Raw genomic sequence first — 22659 nt, 5'->3', positions numbered from 1 at the left:
CTGCAACGTTACTCCAGGCTTTTTTTCTTTTGAAAAAAAAAAAAGAAAAAAAGCATGGGTTCCAGTGTTGCCAGATTCTGTGAGAGAGACAGGCAACCAGGTCTAGGAAAACCAGCCCAAAAGAAGCGACTATGGGCCACATGAGTACTTTAACATGTACATCAGCTAAATAGCCGATCTACAAGCTCACAACGCGTCGCGATGCGACGCGTTGTGAGCTTGTAGATCGGCTATTTTCAAATAAAATCTTGCGGGGAAATTATACTGAGCAGATCTGGCAACCCTGATGGGTTCCCGAGGCTATCATCACACTGACACCTGCCATGATCACACTGACAAATATTGTGCTTGATTCATAAATGCCATACTTCTTCATACTGTGTGTGATATAGCAACAGTGTGACGTGTAATTCCATCAATCCCTGACACGTGTCTGAACACTTGCTATATAATTGAATGTCAGAGACACAGAGCGTGATCAGGTTACCTGGTGTGGGTGACTATGTCCGTGAGGGCCCCTCCCTCTAGGAACTCCATCACCACCCAGAGCTCGTCTCCAACCAGGTAGCTGTTGTACATGTCAACCACGTTCTCATGGTGGTAGTCCCGCATGATAACAACCTGAGACAGAGAGACAGAGAGAGAGAGAGAGAGAGAGAGAGAGAGAGAGAGAGAGAGAGAGAGAGAGAGAGAGAGAGAGAGAGAGACAGAGACAGAGACAGAGACAGAGACAGAGACAGAGACAGAGACAGAGACGGAGAGGGAGACGGAGAGGGAGAGGGATGAAGTCCATTAAACGGTTGCTATTATTCAGTGGTGGAAAAAGTACTCACATTTTCTACTAGTGAAAGTATCAATACTGCAATGTAGAAATACTCTGTTAAAAGCAAAAGGCCTGTGTTCAAAATGTTACTTGAGTAAAAGTACAAAAGTATTGGCATCAAAATGTACTTAAAGTACCAAAAGTAAAGTACTAATATGTTTGAAAATAGCAGATCTACAAGCTCACAAGGCGTCGCGATACGACGCGTTGTGAGCTTGTAGATCGGCTATTTTAAAATAGCCTATGTATGAAATAGGGCTGAAGTGGTTAATGTATGTTTTATAATATCATAATTTATATCTTAAATGAAACTAGTAACTATAGTTTTCAAATAATTGTAGTGGAGGAAAGTACAATATTTGCCTCTGAGATGTAGTGGAGTAGAGGTAAAAGTACTGAAAATTGGAAATACTCCAATAAAGTAAAAATTCCTCAAAAGTGTACTTAAGTACAGTACTTAAGTTGATGTACTTAGTTACCCTACACCACTGGCTATTATTGCAGAATGAACTCCAGTCCCAGGACAATAATAATTCAACTAGAATATTCGCAATTCTGGGAAATTGCAAAGTGTGGTTGCGCCGACGCGAGTCATGGGTCGCGGCCGCCGGGACTCGAGGAATGCGCTGGAAGGAATACCGTCGGAGGCTACATTGTCACGTCACTCCTGTGATTACTTGCGTTTCATTTTGAGAGGATTGATCCCCCCAAAATAAGGTTTTTGCATCAAACGGTTACATTTTGTGCATTTGTGGTGCCTCCTATGGATCAAAGTGGAAATGCTTTTGGGGATTCGTTGAGTAAACCATCCTTGACATGTGATTCAAATTTGGGATTGACCGGACGTTTCGTTTGTGATTTTTGGCCTTTTTTGTAAAACAGGCCCCTCCCGCTAACTTTGGAAGCCATTTACGGATGAACGGTATGGACTATCAAAATTCAGCTTGGAGATGTTTATCACAGGGTCCAGAGATCATGTGTACCAATTTTTGTGAAATTTGGACAACATTTGTGGGAGGAGGAGCTAAAAGTGTGTTTTGACAAATTCAAAATGGCGGAAAATCTATCCTGATGCAAATGGCCGTGGCCTATATGGGGAGCTGCGTCATGACCCAAGAAATTTAGGGGAAAAAAATATTTATTCTACAACCTACGTTTCAAGAGTTATAGGCCAAAACGTAAAGTGGGCTGTTATAGTGCCACCATGAGGCCGACTGGTGTAATTATTTTTTAAATAATTTTGCAATAAATTATGAACCTTCCCTCCAAGTCTTGTAACTCTAGCACTTACGGTTTCTGAGAAAAAAATACTTGAATGGGAGTTTTTTTATTTTCCCATTAAAGTGGCCCCTGCCTTGGTTCTTTTTGAAAAATAAAAAATCGCTTTAAGTGTCCAGGGCCCTCTGGGAGCACAGCCTCTGCCTTCCTGCCTCAAGTAATTTTCCCGCAGGTGCGTTGAGGGCCGACTGGGGGGTCCCCTCCACCCAGCCCTGTACCCAGGATTGGGGTGCCAACAAAAACACAATTACTTATACCAGTACTTCTCAAAACTGTTTCATTTCAAGGACCCCCATAACGTGTGTACACTCTCAGAGTTACAGACCTGTAAGGGTCCCTTTGAAACCTCCTCAAGGAACTAAGAGGGGTCCCTGGACCGCACTTTGAGAACCACTGACTTAGCTATAACATCGCTAAATCATTTAAAACAATGACACAGTATTTGGCAAAGCAACTGTCTTCGTGACTGTTACATGTACAGGTATATTGACAACATTTCCCCCAAATTAAATATACCCCCCCCCCCCCCTCCCTTTCTAATTTGCACATGTTACGGGGGCTTATTTAATAAAGGATTATAGTGTTGCATTAATAGGATAACATTAGCTTGGAAATGAACACCCACTGCCGAGCAAAATGTATCTGCAAGCGCACACACGTAACCGCATAATCACACACACACGCACACGCACACACACACACACACACACACACACACACACACACACACACACACACACACACACACACACACACACACACACACACACACACACACAATCAATCAAACAACGCAGTAAACAACACAGTAAAGGTAGCTGCTACGGTGAATGCGCCAGTCGGTTGGCCAGGTTCTCATTTCTCTGCCTTTGTAAATGGAGCACCAGTCAATGACTCATCTTCCACAATATTATTGTACCTGCTTTCTTTTTTATCTGCTGTCCTTGTATGAGATCTAGCAACAACCAACAGAGGAGGAGGAGGAGGAGGAGGAGTAGGAGGAGGCATATCACATAACAGCAGACTGTTCAGTGAACAATCTGGGTTGTGATCTCTCGCGTGTGATGTGGGAGAGAGAGGCACAACGCGCTGTGATCGTGTGGGTTAAGGATGACTCCGCCGCACATGACACGACACACAGCCCTCCTCCGCCTCCAAAACACCAAACACTGCCCTGATATACACACGACATCATCACCAGTGTTATGTCTCTTTTCAACTACAAAGGTTAAACCCAGAACCTTCTGTATAACCTGGGCCTTTCCATAACTAGAGCTGGGATCCTTTAGGATTTTAACGATTTCCTCTTAAACACATTGAGTGCCAGGTACAATGCATCCAAATCATCATCGGTGAAAAAAACGCTGGTACTCTTACCAGCATTTTTTTACCACGTTTTGACGATCTTTGGACAGCCACAGAAGCCACAACGTGCACGCCGATGTAAAAGAAAAGCGTCCGCGGGGTGGGGGAGGGTCCCGTCTATCCACTGGAACAATAACATTTCTACCGCGATCGGCCATTTTGGAGCGATCGCCTGTTGAAAATGGCTGGTTTTCACCATTATTTTTTTTTTGTTTTTCTACAAATCCTAATATAGGAATAGACGGAGGTGATGTTTTTTCGGATGACGTCACATCCGTCGATTCCTTCAAGCAGAGTCATAGATCTATGTTTATGGCACTCGACGGCTAGTCTGGGAGGCATTGCCTCGGAGTTTGGACGGCGGGGGCGCGGCCACTGCGTTGTGATTCAAATCAACAGCCAATGAAGAAAAGGGGGCGGGATCCACATGCAGTGGGTGTTGCATCTAAATAGGATCGACGGGAAGCAATTTCCCCTTGAGAAATTTCGGCCGCCATTGTTGTGTACTGCTGTTTGCCTCTCGTCGGACTTTTTAGACGAGTTGCACAGCTCTCAGACCGGTAAGAGGCGTGTCCGCTCAGATTCAGAGCGTAAATAACATCCCGTCCACAAATCCCAGGGCTCTGGCCCAGAAGTTCCTCGCCGAGCCGTCGAAAACTTCTGGGAACTCAGATTACTCGACGGCTGGATTTGAGACGTGTTTTATGGTGTTTTATGTCTTCTCTGACTATTTTGAGTTTCTACCTGGAGGCTGAAATCTTGAGGGTCAAACGTGCCAATAGAAAAACAGCCCTTTAGTGACATAGTAAAAATATACCCTCCCCTCATTATCATAACACAACAGGTGTGGGCATGAGGAGGATCATTTTGATCATAAGACCCAATTACTGAATGTCCGTTTCTTCAGAATATGTATGACACTGATTTACTGTGACACAATGCATGGCACATTAGGAGTGCACTAGGACAGGGGTTCTAAAACGTTTCAATTTCAAGGACCCCCATGACTCTGAGAGTGTATACAAATGTAACCAAATGGACCCGTCGGGTTATTGAGCTGTCCTGGTCATTTAGGGCTAGCTCTTTATGTGTTTGTCAACTCATTTTGTATGTCCATGTCAAAAATACAATTTTGACAAAAATGTCCACCACAAGCCAGCATGCATGGCGATGTCTGTACAATATCGCATACATTGTGGTGGTTCTCAAAGTGAGGTACAGGGATCCTCTGGGTTACTTGAGGGGGACACTTAAAGGTCTGTAACTCTGAGAGTGTACAAATGGAACCAAACGGACCCTCCGATTCCGGATCCCAACCAGGGTTGCCAGATCTGCTTATTATAATTTCCCCGCAATATTGTATTTGAACATAGCCGATCTACAAGCTCACAACGTGTCGCATCGCGACGCGTTGTGAGCTTGTAGATCTGCTATTTTCAAATAGCTGATGTACAGTATATGGTAAAGTGCTCATGTGGCCCCATAGTCACTTCTTTTGGGCTGGTTTTCCTAGACCTGGTTGCTTGTTTCTCTCACAGAATCTGGCAACACTGATCTATCCATAAACCCTGAAGTTCTGTGACGTGTTTTTTTTTTTTGTGTTCACGCTTCCATTACAGAGTTTATACCTGGATTATACCGACAAGTGACGTGACTTAGTTTTTCTTTGCTCTTCCTCATGGACCTACTTGCGGATTATACCAGTGTCAGTCTACTTTATGTGGATTATGCGGTCAACACGCACTGTCATTTTTGCACCTTAATCCCATGTACAACACACTGACTTGTCCTTTGTGTTTTTTTTCTCGCACCTTAAAGGGACATTTCGCCGATTTTGCATCAAACCCCTATTTTTATCTAGGTCTAGGACCCATAAACATGATCCTGGTGTGTTTTATGTGTTTTATCTGTATTTTTAAATTTGTATCCATATCCTCAGAGACTATGAGTCTTTTGACTCATAGTCTCTTTATCTCACCTTATTTCCTGACTACAATGTAGACCACACCCCCACGCAGCCTCCCCTCCCCACAAGCAAGGGCAGTGCCCCAAAGCAGTATGGTCATTGTAGTAATGCAGCAGTCCAGTCAAACCCCAGTCAAACACACAGACTTCTATATTTTTCTGGCCATAGGGGTGCAAATTTCAAATTTTGCTACTGTTATCTACTACAAATATTATTAACATTGAGTCACTGTAAGTTCTTCCAGGGGTGAAATGCTCCTTTAACTAACGTCCATAAGTATATCATGCACAGTATACGTCTGCTGCTACGCTCACGCACCTTTATATCTTATCTCAGGTTCCATGTGTAAATATGTAGATCGTTTGTTATTTGTTTTACAGTATAAAAAAAAGGAAAAGAGCGGTCCTATACCTCGTTGAATAGGAGCTCTCTCCTCTGCTGTTTCCTCAGGTCCATCTTCTTCACGGCCACCTGCTTGCCGCTGTGCTTCTCGCTGGCGATGCACACGATGCCCGTGGACCCCTCGCCGATCTTGATGAAGCTGTCCAGGTATTCCCGGGGGTCACCTGACGGAACATTGATGAGGAGCGTTTACAGCTTGCATCTGTTTGTTTCTACATAAGAAATGATCATGTACTGTAGAAAAGTGACTATACTTGACATCTAAGGCCTTAACCGATTAAGACCTGGAACGCATTTGTGTCATTTTTAGATTTGAGCCAAAAAAAGCATTATTTTACACTTCGCTATTTAAAAAAAAAAAAGTGATAATGTGTGTAAATCTGTGAATGCATATATTCTTATAAAGTGAACATCTGTAATACATATAATTTTGGAGGTCCTTGACAATTATGAAAAAGTTTGAGAACCACTGATATTATAGCAACATACGTTTTTTTAGAAAACTGTTGGGATTTAGAAGACATTTGTAGAATCGGCTTCAGGTCTTAATGGATTAAGCAGATTCATAATAATAATAATTATTATTTTGTCCCACTCCTTTTTTTGCCACTGTACAATTGCACCTACAGTATGTGAAATGTGGTCTCTGTTCGGCGAAACTTAGTACAGTACTAATGTACTGTAGGAAAGGCAGGGACACACACACACACACACACACACACACAGACACACAGACACACAGACAGACATGCAAAGATCAGCATGCAGACATAGCAAGCTAAGCTGTAAGTATTAAACAGTGTAGGCCTAGCTTTTACATAACACACTATAGTCATACTAAGTGTGGTATTCAATAGACCTTTACATGGCAGCCATATTGGCATAACATATAGACAGGTTTCCTGTTAGTAAACATGAGAGGATATGACCGCGCAGCGCCGGGGGAAGCCTGTAGAGGGCGCCATTACCCGCAGCAGCTCTGGTCAAATGTCCATTCATAAAATAAATGATCTTCACCGGGTTTAATGAAAGTAGATTAAATTATGCAGTTTGTAATACCTTGTTTACTCAATAAAAATGATTTGTTGGAAGTTGGATCTGTTTGTATATAATAGCAGCATTATGCCTATTATGCCTATAATAGCAGAATTATGGCTATCTAACTCCCGAACATAACAACAGAGTGAACGGCGCAACAATTCGTTTTCCCCGAGCATGCGCAGATTGCGCATTCTGCTCTGTGATGACGTCGCGCGGAAATCCGTCTATAGTAGGATAAACACGGGTGTTATCAACGACACGATACTAATTGAGAATGTAGCAGTGAGCCAACGTGCACATTACCAGCACCCTGACTCTGTTTGACCTGAATGGAATGAATGTTCCATGTTAAAATGGCTGCTTTGAAAAAGGACTGTTTTGCACCAAGGTAATAATAAAGAGGGTACGGTCATCTACATCATTTTCTCTATCCAGCAATTCCAGCTGGCAGATTCGTCGCACTGGGAGGTAAGCTGCAGCCGGGAAGTGAATGGAATGCACTGCAGTCGATGACGGCCAGGTGGACCATCTTATGAACAAACACCATTTCTGAACGATTGAGACCTTTGTAAAATATACGCGGTCCAGGAAAATATAAGAAAACATATCACAAATCTGGCTGTGTAGCTTTTTGGTGTGTACACGGTATCATTTTATTGAACAGATACTGCCGAGCAAGCCAGAAACTACGCTGTTTAGATGCCTCAATGTAATTATACAGTGTGCACATCGAAAAACAAGTGATTAGAAAACAACCTGTGATATATCTTCTTTTATATAACTGACAAAGGACGCAATCGCTCAGAAATAGTGTTTGTTCACAAGCTGGTCCAGCCGGCTCTCATTGACTCCAATGTATTTCACCAAACTTCCGGATCCAGTTTTGCCTCCCATGCGTGTCAATGGCGGACTGGCCTGGCTGGCCCGTGGACTGTCTGTACCTTCTTCAATCAATTACCTTGTTATGCCCCATGGAGGTCTGAGTCAAATCCAACACAACACCAGGTGATTTCACTAACGAGCACACCTACAGCCAGATAGGCGGAGCTAATTAGTGAAGTCATCTGGCGTTCCTGTTGGGTTAGGATGGAAGCCTGAACACACACACGGACCCCTGTGGCACATCATTGAAACCCACTGCAATAAAACTTAGAGGACCATAGCAGCGGCTTGGCATGTTTATCCCACTGACTACAACTCACGGTATGCCTTACATATCCCTGACGACTATACCGTGGTTGGTTTAGTGGTTTGAGGAAGCCATTGGATTCCATTCATTTCATTACTGTATGAAAATCAACTTGCAGAGACTTGAAACTTGCTTGTGATACTGTAGGTACTACAGTATTACTGTAGGTATTCCAATAATAGCAAAAATGTCTGCTGCTGTTATTTCTTGCCAAAGTTATGCTATTGTTGCATTTTAGTCCTCAATGGTTCTCAGGGGTCCTTGAGGGTGTTCCAGAGGGTCTCCAGCTAAATAAGTTAATATTAAAACTATTGCTATTGCAGGATAAATTCCAGTCCCAGGACAACAGTAACAAAATGACTGTTTAATTTCAAGGACCCCCATAACTCTGAGCGTGTACACATGAAACCAAATGGCAACCCTGGCAACCCAAAATAATTTCAGATGGGGATCCACAGCCAAAAACATATTCATTTGGGTGTCCTTGACATGAAAAAGCTTGAGAACCACTGCTTTAACTGGTTACATTGGTGTATAATCTCAGCTCATTTCACCTGGGTTGACCACCAGCTGCAGTGCTGCTCTGAACTGCTCATGGGAGACCCTGGAGGGCTGTGTGTCTGAGCTGGACCCCCATGAGGGAGGAGGGTAAGCCCCCGGGGGTATGTAGGGAGACGAAGGCTGGGAGTACGCCCCCTGGAAGAAAAACACACACATGCAAACATTGTATACATCAGTGTGACGCACACACACACGCGCAATAAAGTATCCATCTATCTATCGTTCTATCTACAGTATCTATATTGTACTGTATTATATCTATATTATACGCACGCGCGCACACACACACACACACACACACACACACACACACACACACACACACACACACACACACACACACACACACACACACACACACACACACCTAGTACTGTATCTAGTCTAACATATGCAAAGGCTAAAATGTAACTTAGATAGCATGTTATGTAGACAGATGCCAGGTCATTGTTGGCCTGGCATCCTATAGCGTATATAGTTTCAATGTAGGCTGATGATAGGTTCTTGGTTTACGTATGTATTAGTTATTATTAGATTATTGGTTTACTTATGTATTACTTTATTATTAGATTACTATTTTTATGCATTTGATGTATTATGGGTATTATGATACTAAATGCCTAAACTGTAAACTGTAAACATAGCGCAGACACATTTCTTTCTAAATCAAATCCATAACAATCATATCCAACAAATGCTTTGCACAGCTGTGAAGCCCACGGCGCCCATACTGTACCTGGGGGGTGTACGGGGGGCTGGGCTGAGACGGGGGGTGGTGGTATGGCGAGGGCTTGTAATGGTGGAAGACTGGCGGGTACGGCAGGTGTACTGGCGGGTAGCCGGGCGGCTTGGCGTGGCTCTGAGGTAGCTTAAGGGGTCCTCGAGGGTAGGTGTCACCGCCAGGCACCTGGTGGGGACTGCCGTCCCGCGATGGACGCTCATAGTCCCCCTGGAAGGTGGGAGAGACAGGGAGTGAGTTGCAAAGGGTTTATTGAGTTCATTGAGTTTATAACGATTCCCATTAGCTGCTACTGTACATGTAATAATCTTCCTGGTGTCCACTAGGGGAGGGACGATAATTCGATATTGCGATATATCGCGATATATCGCGATACTTCCTCCCGCGATAAATAATCGATATACTGCCGAAAAATATCGATATTAAAAAAACAACAACTCTGTATTTGTGTGATGATGATTTTTGAACTGTTTGGTGCTATTTTATGTGTTTATGAATTGAATACAAGGACTATCATGAAATTTCATGCAATATATCGTCATATCGAAATATATCGAATATCGTGATATTATTGTTATCGAGGGCCTAATATCGCCACAGATATCGTATCGTGAGATACCCATATCGTAAAACAAGAAATTTACCATGCCAACATGCTTTCTTTTAGACAATTATGTACCCTTTTCGTGACTATACACTACTGATCTACTACTTCCCAGTAGCAAAACATCTGCCTTCAAAAAGACTCCACCACTTAGTTCACAACGCTGTGAGCTTGTAGATCAGCCAAGGCTATTTTTGAGAAACTTCACCGACAGTATAATGACATGCCCAAAATACAGAGGCCAGGGTTGTGTTTTTAAAAAAACCCACTAATGGCTAAAACTGTCAACCCGGTGACTACATTTAAATGCCCAGGGTTAAAATGCAAGTATTTTATATTTCATTGTCTTCTTCATATTTATCAGCGACTTTGTTTTTTCTTTCTATCAGGCACATCGGAAGTAAGCAAACCACATCGACAAGACATTGATACATGGAAACCACGGTTCACAATTCAAACAAGTGAATCCAGAGGACTAAGAGACTGCAGATTGTCTTTACTTTTACTCTATAAACCCTGTCACCCTTCTAATGTGTGAATAGCAAAATGCCCACTCCACTCCCCAGGTACATGCTAGCAGTGGGCTAGCGCCGGACACTATTCTAATGGAGGACACTCAGTCCAGCGGAGAGGGACCATGCTTTATCATTAGCGCTCCACACTGCTCCTCAAAACTACTCCATTCATCATACAGGCAGCCTTGGGAGAACCCAGAACTGGGACGCAACATACAGTACAGTAACATCACACCACTTCTTATAAAGCCCCATTTAAAACAGTGATGCCCCTATATGGATATAGTGGATTATTAATGGACTGTGAAGGTAAAGCCTTTTACCATCGTAACTCCATGTGATTTTCTTTATAAAGCATTTTGGGCAAACACGGTGCTGAGGGAACACACACACATGTATATACCTATACACAAGGGCATGTAAGCATTGATTGATTGATTGATTGATTTAATTTGGATGATATCACATAAAAAGAGCACATACAGTCAAGTAGAATCACACAGAATAAAAAAAACACACGATTGTGATCCTCTGTACATAGACACAAATGACATCAACTATTAAAGTACAACAATAAGCATACATAACTAAACAATGTAAGAGATGTATGCTCAGTAGATATAATTATTTATAAATAAATAAGTAAATAGAGGCTTTTTACCAAAAAAGCAGTACATATTAAGTAACTCACCAATTTTTAAGGTGCACAGACCTGAACCTCTTTTAAAGTGCATACAATTCACACACACGCGCACACAGACACACACACACACACACACACACACACACACACACACACACACAGTCCTGTATGATGACAGTGTAGTGCTTACTGCTGAAATCTATTGAATACTTCGTTTTATGACTCAGCTCAGCTGACTCATAGCTCTGACCTATAAACGCACTCTCACAGACACACACGCGCGCACGCGCGCACACGCACACGCACACGCACACACACACACACACACACACACACACACACACACACAAATAACATAACATTACAATATTAATGTCTTAAAAACTAAAGACTGTGGCATCTTATGAAGATATATTTTCTCTATCAATTTACTTGGTCTCAACCTATGTGTCTGACCTTTACAACTACATTCATCACACTGAGAAAAGTGGGAAATGTTTTAGTGAGTATTAACTCCACACTGATAAAGGTATACGGTGAAATGAACTGCCAAGGATGTGAGGAGACAAATGTCCATGACCTGCCTCAGTTTAAATACTCAGCGTTGTACAAAATGGTGTATTATAAATGTACACATTTTATACATTTTAATAAACTCATATTCTCATAAACTCCTGTAACTCTCTGAATCCATTATACTATTTGTTTAAATTGGGTCAGTGTGTGTGTGTGTGTGTGTGTGTGTGTGTGTGTGTGTGTGTGTGTGTGTGTGTGTGTGTGTGTGTGTGTGTGTGTGTGTGTGTGTGTGTGTGTGTGTGTGACTACACATTATACGTTATAACTAAGTATTATTAGACAATACTTTTTTTTGCTGCGTCTTACTCCAAAAATGTTGTAGCTGTGTTGATTGATGAATAATGATGAGGATGAATGATACGTAGCCTGCGAGTTAGTTCAGGCAGCATACACTCGAGAGGTTACATGCATGCTCATTAATATGTGGCTGTATACAGCGTCATGCAAGATGGTGTGAGGCTAGCTTTGAGCAAACCAACAGCCAGTTTGTTCCTGCCTAGCAGGGCTCTCCCTCTGGCCAATCAGCTGAGACCACTGCTCAGAGCTTCACCAATCACACACCACCACAAGTTTGCGTTCCTCCTGCTTGTGTGTTATGGTTGTTGTCATGCGGCGTTTGCTCCCACCACCACCCCAGCACCACCAATGGGCTCTGCTATTGGTCTTTCCCCCATGGGAGGTTGTAATTAATATCTATCTCCCTGCTCTTAATGGTTAATGATGGTTGTCTAAATTGTGCTGAGCAGGGAGAAAAAAAGAGCCTGAACGCCAAGATAAATTATTACATCCACACTTGTATTCTCATTCTATAATATTGGTTCAATCTATTCGGTCTATAATGGTTCAATCTATTTGTGCGTTATCTGACTGAATTAGTTGCTGTTGTAGCAGTAGTGACATTATTGTCGTGGGAGGAGAACACAGGACAGTATGATGATACAGAAGGAGGAGGAGGAGAAGAACACAAGACAGTATGATGATACAGAAGGAGGAGGAGGAGAAGAACACAGGACAGTATGATGATACAGAAGACAGGCTAATGCAGTGACAGTAGAGGAACACACTGCCCACCCAGAGGAAACACTCTTCTACCCACAGACAGGACATAACAAGAGCTCTACCCACAAACACTCGGAATAAATACAGCGGCCAATCTGCCATCTATCTCTCTCTCTGTCTCTCTCTTTCTGACTTTCTCTCTTCTTTCTTTTTGACTCTCTCTGCAGTATGTGTATTTCTGATGACTCTCTCTCTCTCTATATATATATATCTGTCTCTGACTCTCTATATGCTTGTATGTATCTTCACTCAGACTCTGTATCACACCCTCTATCACTTTCTATCGTGAAGCCGAACACGCATGCACGCGACGTGCGCACGCACACGCACACGCACACACACACACACACACACACACACACACACACACACACACACACACACACACACACACACACACACACACACAGCACACAGCACACACAGCACACACACACACACACACAGCACACAGGAGGAGGAGGAGTCCTGATGTGTTGGGATGGTGTATAATTACATGGCATGGGACTGCTTTAATCAATCACTTTTAGGGAGGAGGGAGGGGAAGAGAGGGAGGGAGGAAGTAAAGGAACTGATGGAGGTAATGCGCTGTAGGGATGACCCAGTGTACCCACCCCCACCCACCCCCATCATCTGGCTGATACCACTGCCTGACTGGCTAGCTGGATGGACGACTGTCTGACTGTAAGACTAGCGCTGGCTGTATGACTATCTGTCTGTCTGCCTGACTGACTAGTTGACTAGATCTCATAGCTGGTTGACTAGCTGTCTGTCTAACTGACTAATTGGATGAATGCCTGACTAGCTGTCTGTCTGTCTGCCTGTCTGTCCAATCGTCGGGCCGGCCGGACTGGACTGGACTGACTGACTGACTGGTTGTCTGGCAGGCTGGCTAACTGATTGGCTAACGGAATGGCTAGCTGATTGGCCGACTGTCTGTCTGTCTGTCTGTCTGGCTTGCTGGCTGTCAGCCAAGGGCCTGCTGATCCATGTTGGTTAAACGTGCATTAATCTGAGTTTGGCAGGGTAATCAACAACCTAACTCAACTGTGAAATTGAATTCGGCGGTGGAACATCGCAGGGCCAGTTTTATGCTAAAGCTGCAGAAAGAGAAAGTGCTGCAACATCAATTTGTCACCCAGAGCTGCTGCTGTACCATGCTCACGCACGCTTAGCTGTGTGTGTGTGTGTGTGTGTGTGTGTGTGTGTGTGTGTGTGTGTGTGTGTGTGTGTGTGTGTGTGTGTGTGTGTGTGTGTGTGTGTGGCCAATTCCCCATGCTGTCTACTGTTACATCCCAACCAGCTCACAACAACGGCAGGGGGAAAAAAAGAAGGATTTAGTTCAGCGGTGTGAGTGGATTGAATGAGAGAAAGAGAAGAGAAGGCTTTTTTTTTTTACAAGGTCCATGAGCCAAGAAGAATAGTGGACCCATAAGGGTTCCATTTGTACACTGTTGCAGTTAAATGAACACTGAGGATTTTACTGTTAGTTTGTATTCCTACCTCAATAAAGCCTTTCAATGCAGATTAGGGAGTGTTGTTTCCTGAGCTGTGGCCTGTTTCTCACCCACTTCCTTTTGTAGGAAACGACTGAACGACAAGCTCAAAACCTTGAGCTTGTAGATCCTGCTACTTTTGCAATGTTTCTATTTGAATCCTGAAAAGTAACAGCTTTGGACAAAAAAAAAAAAGAAAAGATATATATATATATATATATATATATATATATATATATATATATATATATATATATATATATATATATATTAACCGACCGACCGACCGATGTATCGTTCTGGCCTACCAGTACATATCGGCCATTACGTGACTTTTTTTCCATTAACATAGTTCTCATTTTGTTTTAACCCAGAAGCATTGTTAGTGAGGAGCTCTCCCTCGATGCGATCCAGAGGTTTGGATAAAGGGTAAAGGTTGTAAGATATGTATTTGTTAGTAACATTTCTTCTATTTATGTTGATTTCCTTGAGTTAGATGATTATGAAAAACTCGAGATGGAAAAGAGCATTTGTTGTGGCAAGAGAACACTGTATAATTCTGAGCCTTAAAGGAATGTATTATGTGAATACAAACATGCTGTAATCGCATGGTGTCTTATAAACCCATGAGGGTCGGGCACTTGTAGTGTGAAGGACACGAAAATAAAATTATCAATCAATCAAAAATATACAAGTGGGAGATAATTGTACTTCCTCTTAGCAATTAGCACTTTCCCTTTTCCCTCAAGGATATGAAATGAGGAGAGGAGACTTTCTTGGTCCGGCAATCCCAGCTGGCAGATTCGGCAGCGAATACACACCATCTTTTAATGATTTTAATAATCAGTTCAGGAAAATAAAAGAAGACATATCACACTGAGTATTTTTGCTCCCTTGTTTTTCGATGTGCATAGTACTACATCATTAACTGAGTTCTCTAAAGAGCACAGAGTAAGTTCCTGACTGAAACTTACTCTCTGCTCTTTAAATACCTCAATAAAATGATATTGCAGATTGAAAAACTAAAGATCAGAAAACAATGTATGAGATGTCTTATTTGATTTGATTCTAAACCAATTATCTGAGTATAAAAAAACGTGCTTATTTAGAAGCTTGTCCACCCGGCTCTGATTGACTTCAATGCATTCAATTAAACTTCCGTCTCCAGTTTTCCCTCTCGGTGCGTCTACGGCGCATGCTATTGGGTAAATCGTCTGTCCTCTCCTTATATATCATATCCTTGCTTTCCCTTCCCCATTGGGCCTTCCTCTCTGTACGTACTGTACATTTCCTTTACTTTTCAATGGTAGAAATCATCCTTTGGCTCAAGAACAAACTCCTGCAGAATGAGACTCATTTTGTGAGAAAATGTACCCCCTAGTGTGCACCTCCAAACCTGCTGGTCTTGCATTCTCCATAACTGTTGCTGGATGTGTGTGCGTATGCATGTGTGTGTGCGTGTGCTTTACGTGCGTGTGTGTGTGTGTGGGGGGTACATTTCTCCTGAGTAGCTATTTACTGAGGCGTGCAGGTTAAATGGTTTTTCATCAAGGCACCCTGGGATCTGCATCAGCAAGCCCCACTCGCCTCGCCACTGTTCCCGACTACAGCTGGCCGTGTGTGAAGGAGGGAGAGTGGACTGGTGCGACGGCAGTACATACTACTGTATTATGGTCCTGTAATGACACACCGCGATAGGAAAGCTTTGAAATATGCCATTAAGGAAAGTAAAAGGGAGCTTTCATACAGTCAGTAGGGTTATTGAATTGACTGGCTGGCTGAGCCTTTGTTCTCTCTTATATTTGTATGTACATATTCTGTCATGTAAACATCCTGTGGTAATGGAGTGGTTCACTATCCATTCCGCACCAAGCCCAGATTCCTAATGAAGAGTGTATTGCGTATTTGGCTAGTCTGAGATCCTAAGGCTGCTGTATATTAAGTGTAAAAGGAGAACAGCGAATGGGACATGCAAACAAGGATGGATTATCAAATTAAGTGGAACACAAACTCTGGTCATAGGCTCCAACGGTAGCCTACTGCACTGCACAAACTTAAAGCCGATTCTTCCACCTTAATCCCATTGTTCTGATTTGAGAAGGCATGTGAGGCATTGTTCACAAAGAACAATGTAGAAAATTGGCAACTTTTTCCTTTAATGTCACGGTCTAAAGCATTTTAAACCATGCACCTTGTGTATATACACATTACTATATCTGCTGCTATTTTGACTGCCTCATTCCATTGCCATTTGTTTAACCATGCACCTTACGCACAGTATATATTTGAGTCTGCTCATGATAGCATGAAATATTTGACATAGCTGACACGTTTTCCTTCTATATATCTCTATTCTTTTCCCCTTTCTTGAAAACCACAACAATGACAATAAATGTTAAGTTGAAGTTAACCACTTTAAACCCCATGATCCATATTCTGAGGGAAAACTTTCGCGGAAAATAGCTGATCTACAGTAAGCTTGTATATCGGCTATTTTCCAGCGAATATATTTAATGCGGAGCGAAAACAGAAAATACACTAGCGTAGAGCCCTGAGGGACTCCGCTCAACCATATGGGGTTCAATTGGTTAAAGGCATTGATGAATGGAGAGCTTGTTTGTGGCTGATTTTCATTGACTGTATTGTATGGTTTCCCTGTGACCTCCAGGCTCCAATAGCTGCTGGTACTGCTCCACTGAAGCATGTCCCAGGCATGCGACAGGGCTGTGAACGCCGCAGAGTGCTTTCCAAGAACCAATACACTTATACGTATATGAGTTTTGCACGCACAAAGGGAGATCATTCATACACACACACACACACACACACACACACACACACACACACACACACACACACACACACACACACACACACACACACACACACACACACACACACAGTATACATTTTATACATACAACTATGTTTCAAACTATATATATGTATACAGTATGTATATATGTATATATATATATATATATGGCCACTCAAAATATATTTTGGCCTGTATGAGTATAGGATACTAGGATTCGACGAAGACATCAAATGAGATTAGATCAAACGATATCATACAGTATACGGACTGCCCACTTCCTATTACAGTATATCTCCACAAATGATTGTCCTTGTACAATAGGTTATGTACTGTATGTATGTATGACATGTATGTATTTTTCTGTTCTATGGGACCTACCTCTCTCTCTCTCTCGCCTCTTCCTCTCCACCTAATCTTAACCGCCCCCTTCTTTCTCTCTCTATTCCACCCATATATCTTCCTCTCTCATCGCCCTATCTTGTCTCATTTTCTCGGTGCCTCTCTCTCTCTCTCTCTCTCTCTCTCTCTCTCTCTCTCTCTCTCTCTCTCTCTCTCTCTCTCTCTCTCTCTCTCTCTCTCTCTCTCTCTCTCTCTCTCTCTCTCTCTCTCTCTCTCTCTCTCTCTCTCTCTCTCTCTCTCTCTCTCTCTCTCTCTCTCTCTCTCTCTCTCTCTCTCTCTCTCTCTCTCTCTCTCTCTCTCTCTCTCTCTCTCTCTCGTTAATTGATCAGCGCTCAGAGAGAGGGACAGCCGTACCGGGGTAATATTGGATGAGCTAGAGCCTGCTTCCACCGGGGGAGACTAGATTAGCAGCTGACACCATCTATCTACTGGGCAGGCCGGCCAGACAGCCAGAGAATGAGAGAGAGCAAGGGCCAAGGGGTGAGAGAGAGCGAGAATGGAAGAGAGACAGTGCAAGAGAGTGAGAGAGAGAGAGAGAGAGAGAGAGAGAGAGAGAGAGAGAGAGAAAGAGAGACTTTTTGACTTTTAACAAATCTTTTATTTTAAAAAACTATTTAAAATCCAGTCATCTTATCAAGACATCACAAAAACACATGTCAATACCAAAACCTCAAACAAAAAAAACATTAAAAATTAAATTGTCATCTATCACAGAACACAAAGCATCATTATAGCACCACTTTTCAGTGAATTCCTCAATATTGTTCATTCCTTTATAAAAACGAAAATCAATCCATATTCTGGCTTTCACCAAAGATACAAAAACAGGGAGTGCATTTTGCCCTGCCTTATCTTCAACTCTATTCTTCCTGCTACTGTATATATATATATATAGAGAGAGAGAGAGAGAGAGAGAGAGAGAGAGAGAGAGAGAGAGAGAGAGAGAGAGAGAGCAAAATAGAAAGTAAGAAACATAGAAAGAAAGATAGAGTGAAGAAAAGATAGAGTGAGACAGACAGACAGACAGACAGACAGAGAAAGAGAGAAACCAACAGAGAGTCCCAGAGAGACAGAGACAGTACAGTAGGTGGATGACAGAGTGTGGGGGAATTGGAGATCTTCTCTCTACTGGTTTTCCAGGTTTGCCAGTGACCTCAGTACTGGTAAATCACTGGTCATTATGCTCTTCTTTTCATCACCAGCAACGGATGAGAAAACCTTTTACATAAAGAACTGCACTAAATATTGACCTTTGGTGTCCTTGAGCCACAAGCATACACAGACTATAAGAGTGTGATATATCCAGTGAAGGACAGCCCAGAGCATACACAGACTATAAGAGTGTGATATATCCAGTGAAGGACAGACCAGACGAGCATGCATTCAAACTAGTGCTATGTTATTGACGCGTTAACGCATGACCGAATTAGCAGCGTTAACATTTTTATCGCATTAATCACCCATTTACAAAATCGTCTCCATGACTAATTATAGGAAAAAAGTCATTTTGGGGGTGAACTATCCCTTTAAGGACAATCTCTGTTTAGGATTCGCTTATACGGCCATTTCAACCAACCACGGCGCCACTGCAGCCAGAGCGCTGGGCCACTCGGCCAGCAAGAGACAGCTGACACTCTATCCGCTCTGCGCAGCTCATTTCCCGGCCACAAGCATTTAGAAGTTGGCTTGTGTCTCTTCCAAAGTACCCATGTTTCCTTGGCTTCACAGCCGACAAAATGAACTTGAAGCTGGGCTGAATGAATAAGGAAACACCACGGAACGACTAAATTAGTTCGGCATTTCACTCAAAACGTTACGTTACACCCGGAACCTCTGACTGACATCAATTTTGTGTTTGGACAGAGCCGAACCGAACTTTATTTCGGCATTATTAGTGGATTTCTGCACTTGACTTTTGATGTTAACAGTGCCATACACTCATACTTTCGTGACTACTAATTGAAGCCGAGGCCGAATTGGGCCAAATCGCATGGATGAGCCCTGACAGCACATGGTTGGTGCTACAGACTCCAAATTTCGCACACAGATAGCTCAGACCTTTGCCTACGATCTTAGCTAGGCCTCGACCCGACCCGATATGCGGTTTTCCGGAACCAACGCGAAAGGTTCGGAATCTCCATATGCGGAGTCCTGACTACTAATTGAAGCCAATGGACGCCGAATCCAAATTGGCCCGAATCGCATGGATGAGCCCTGAAAGCACATGGTTGGTGCTACAGACTCCAAATTTCGCACACAGATAGCTCAGACCTTTGCCTACGATCTTAGCTAGGCCTCGACCCGACCCGATACACAGTTTTCGGATCCGGCACGAAAGGTTTGGAATCTCCGTATGCGGAGATGACTGACATCGGGCTGTTCCGGAGCAAGCGCTGACTCATTGTGACATCACTTCATAAAAGGCATCACATACACTAGATGTGTCAACAAAAAATCTGTCCATATATCACAGACACAGATAGCTCCATATATGGGCATAAATGCACACACAGATGGGCATAAATGGACACAGGCAAACAGATGGCCAAAACGGGTCCTATGACAACAGGTATAATGGGGTTTGATTTAAAGGGTGGAGCATTCATTCCCTATTTACATCGTTCCTGTGTAGGCCGGTCCCCGACTAGTGTACTTAATTGCGGAAAGTACCTCGACCCGACCCGATACACAGTTTTTCGGATCCGGCACGAAAGGTTTGGAATCTCCGTATGCGGAGATGACTGACATCGGGCTGTTCCGGAGCAAGCGCTGACTCATTGTGACATCACTTCATAAAAGGCATCACATACACTAGATGAGTCAACAAAAAATCTGTCCATATATCACAGACACAGATAGCTCCATATATGGGCATAAATGCACACACAGATGGGCATAAATGGACACAGGCAAACAGATGGCCAAAACGGGTCCTATGACAAGAGGTATAATGGGGTTTGATTTAAAGGGTGGAGCATTCATTCCCTATTTACATCGTTCCTGTGTAGGCCGGTCCCCGACTAGTGTACTTAATTGCGGAAAGTACTCATTATGCAAAATGTCCAATTTCAAGTTCTTAAAATGAATTGTATTGGATACATAATAAAAGAATAGTAATAATAATAAAGAATACATTTGGATGCATCCTGCTCCGTATACAATACCATGCACTGCTTTTCAGTTCATCTTTCAAGTTTGAGCCAATAAAAAATATGTGATTATTACGCGATTAATCGCGCCATTAACTACACAAATCATGTGATTAATCGCGATTCAAAACGTTAATTGCTTGACAGCACTAATTAAAACAGTATCTCAGACGTACCTTGGCTAGAGTGGGTGAGTTGGTGAGGGTCTCCGAGAGGCGCGGGTACGTGTAGGAGCTGTACGGGTGGGCCTGAGGTGGATTCTTGAAGGCCCCGCTGGCGGCGTAGGGCACGCTGGGCTCCTGCAGCCCGGAGCCGGACCGGGACCGCTGGCGTATGGCCGGCGTCGGGCTGGTCTGGCCCACGTAGGAGCTCTTGGGCCGCTGTCCGTACTCGTCCCTCAGCGCCCCGTAGCTCCACTCGCTGTCCGGGTAGTTGATCTGCTCGCTGTGGAGCGAGGCGCGGGACGGCGTGCCCACCGACGTGTCCCGGTAGTCCTGGCTGGAGGAGCCGCCCACCGACGCCCGGTAGTACCCGCTGGAGCCCACCCCGCTGCCCACCGTGGACGCCACCTCGTCGGCCGAGCGGCCCTTGCTCTCCAGGTAGGCGTGGTAGTCCGGGGGCAGCTTGCCGTAGTCCGACTTCTGGGGCATGGCGTCGGGGTAGAAGTGGCTGCGTATGGGGTGCGAGTGGCCGTTCTGTTTGGGGAAGCGGTAGTGTCGCCCCATGGACCAGTCCCCGTCCACCGAGAAGCTGGGTTTGCCCTGCAGCACCTCCGGGGGGAAGTCCCTGCTGGACACGTCCAGGTCACAGGAGTAGCGGGAGTAGTAGTGGTTGAAGCCGTTCTCCTCCGGCGGGTGGGCGTGGCCGCCGCCCCCCTGCAGGGGCTTGGGGCCCCCGGCGCCAGCCTGGTGGGCGCCCGGCGGGCTCTCCTTGCGCAGGGAGTTGGAGCGCGTCACCGAGATGTTGTCGAAGTCCTCCAGGAGGCCATTGATGGAGGCGTCTTTGGGGGGGCGGTTCCCTCGGACGATGGTCTATACGGGAGAAAGCGAGCACATGCCCAGTTAGACGCACACACACATACGCCCATACGCGCACACATGCACACACGCACACACACACATACACGCACACACACACACACACACACACACACACCCTGATACCTTGGGTTGCGATACCTTTTTGTTTCGGGCCAGCCAATCAGGCTGCCTGAAAGCCAAGGGACAATGAATTGGAATTCGCCGTGTTTGGATCCAATGCTGCTCACTCTCGAACATGCGGCATAAAACTGTTTCAGCTGGAATTTCAATTCACGCGTATCAGGGATATGTGACAAGTATTAAATTAACCACTTTCAACCTTGCAAATCGCCATTTTGGGCATGTCATATAGGCGAAAACTTTTTTTAAAATCTGTAAGGGGCTGTATAGGGCTTAAGTGGTCAATCATCACTTAGTATGAGTAAAAGTGAATGCCAGCATCTATATGTGAGAGAGCAAGGCATCAATGCTACACATTCAACGGCTGTATGCTGTTGAGCTGGGATGCAGCTTATTATTACAAAATGTATGGAAACCAATGACAGCAGAGATACCTTGGATGTTAAGAGGAAAGCGGCGGTAGATTGAGACAGCTAATTCCTGCCCCATTTCCCTCGCTACGGATTAGCTTCACTTTCAGTGGGCTGATGATCGGGTTAAATTAATAGTCGTGACATTTGTTACGGCCGCTCGCCAGGCTCGTGAATGCACTCACACATAATGTGGAAAGAGGCACACGCACACACCACACACACACACACAGTCACTGACTCGCACGTGTACTCACAAGCGCGTGCACGCACACACATACACACAGTACACGCATGCTTACAGTGAGTGAATAAAAGCACGTGGGTGGTTCTCATCCCCTCCTACATTCAACTAAGCACTTTACATGGCAATTTGTGTGTGTGCGCGCGCGTGCGCACATCCGTGGGTGCGCAATTTCACAATGTGCATAATACTGTAAAATCCTGAGCGGTAATTTCAATCTTC

General features: G+C 44.0%; 1 protein-coding gene across 3 annotated transcripts in view; it reads right to left on the bottom strand.

Annotated features, from left to right (window-relative positions):
• The window catches only part of pak5 (p21 protein (Cdc42/Rac)-activated kinase 5), a 112777-nt gene that overhangs the window by 11565 nt on the left and 78553 nt on the right, over positions 1-22659 (bottom strand). For all 3 annotated transcript variants that reach the window (XM_084083460.1, XM_084083461.1, XM_084083462.1), the window contains 5 exons: positions 20800-21654; positions 9362-9574; positions 8619-8760; positions 5844-5998; positions 488-621 (listed from right to left, as the gene is read on the bottom strand). In XM_084083460.1, the coding sequence (XP_083939586.1) occupies positions 488-621; positions 5844-5998; positions 8619-8760; positions 9362-9574; positions 20800-21654 (1499 nt within the window). The remainder of the gene's footprint in view (positions 1-487; positions 622-5843; positions 5999-8618; positions 8761-9361; positions 9575-20799; positions 21655-22659) is intronic.

The sequence above is a fragment of the Gymnoscopelus microlampas genome, assembly GCF_963454915.1.
Source record: "Gymnoscopelus microlampas genome assembly, chromosome: 16".
NCBI lineage: Eukaryota > Metazoa > Chordata > Actinopteri > Myctophiformes > Myctophidae > Gymnoscopelus > Gymnoscopelus microlampas.
This window is presented reverse-complemented; position numbering and strand designations above follow the sequence as displayed.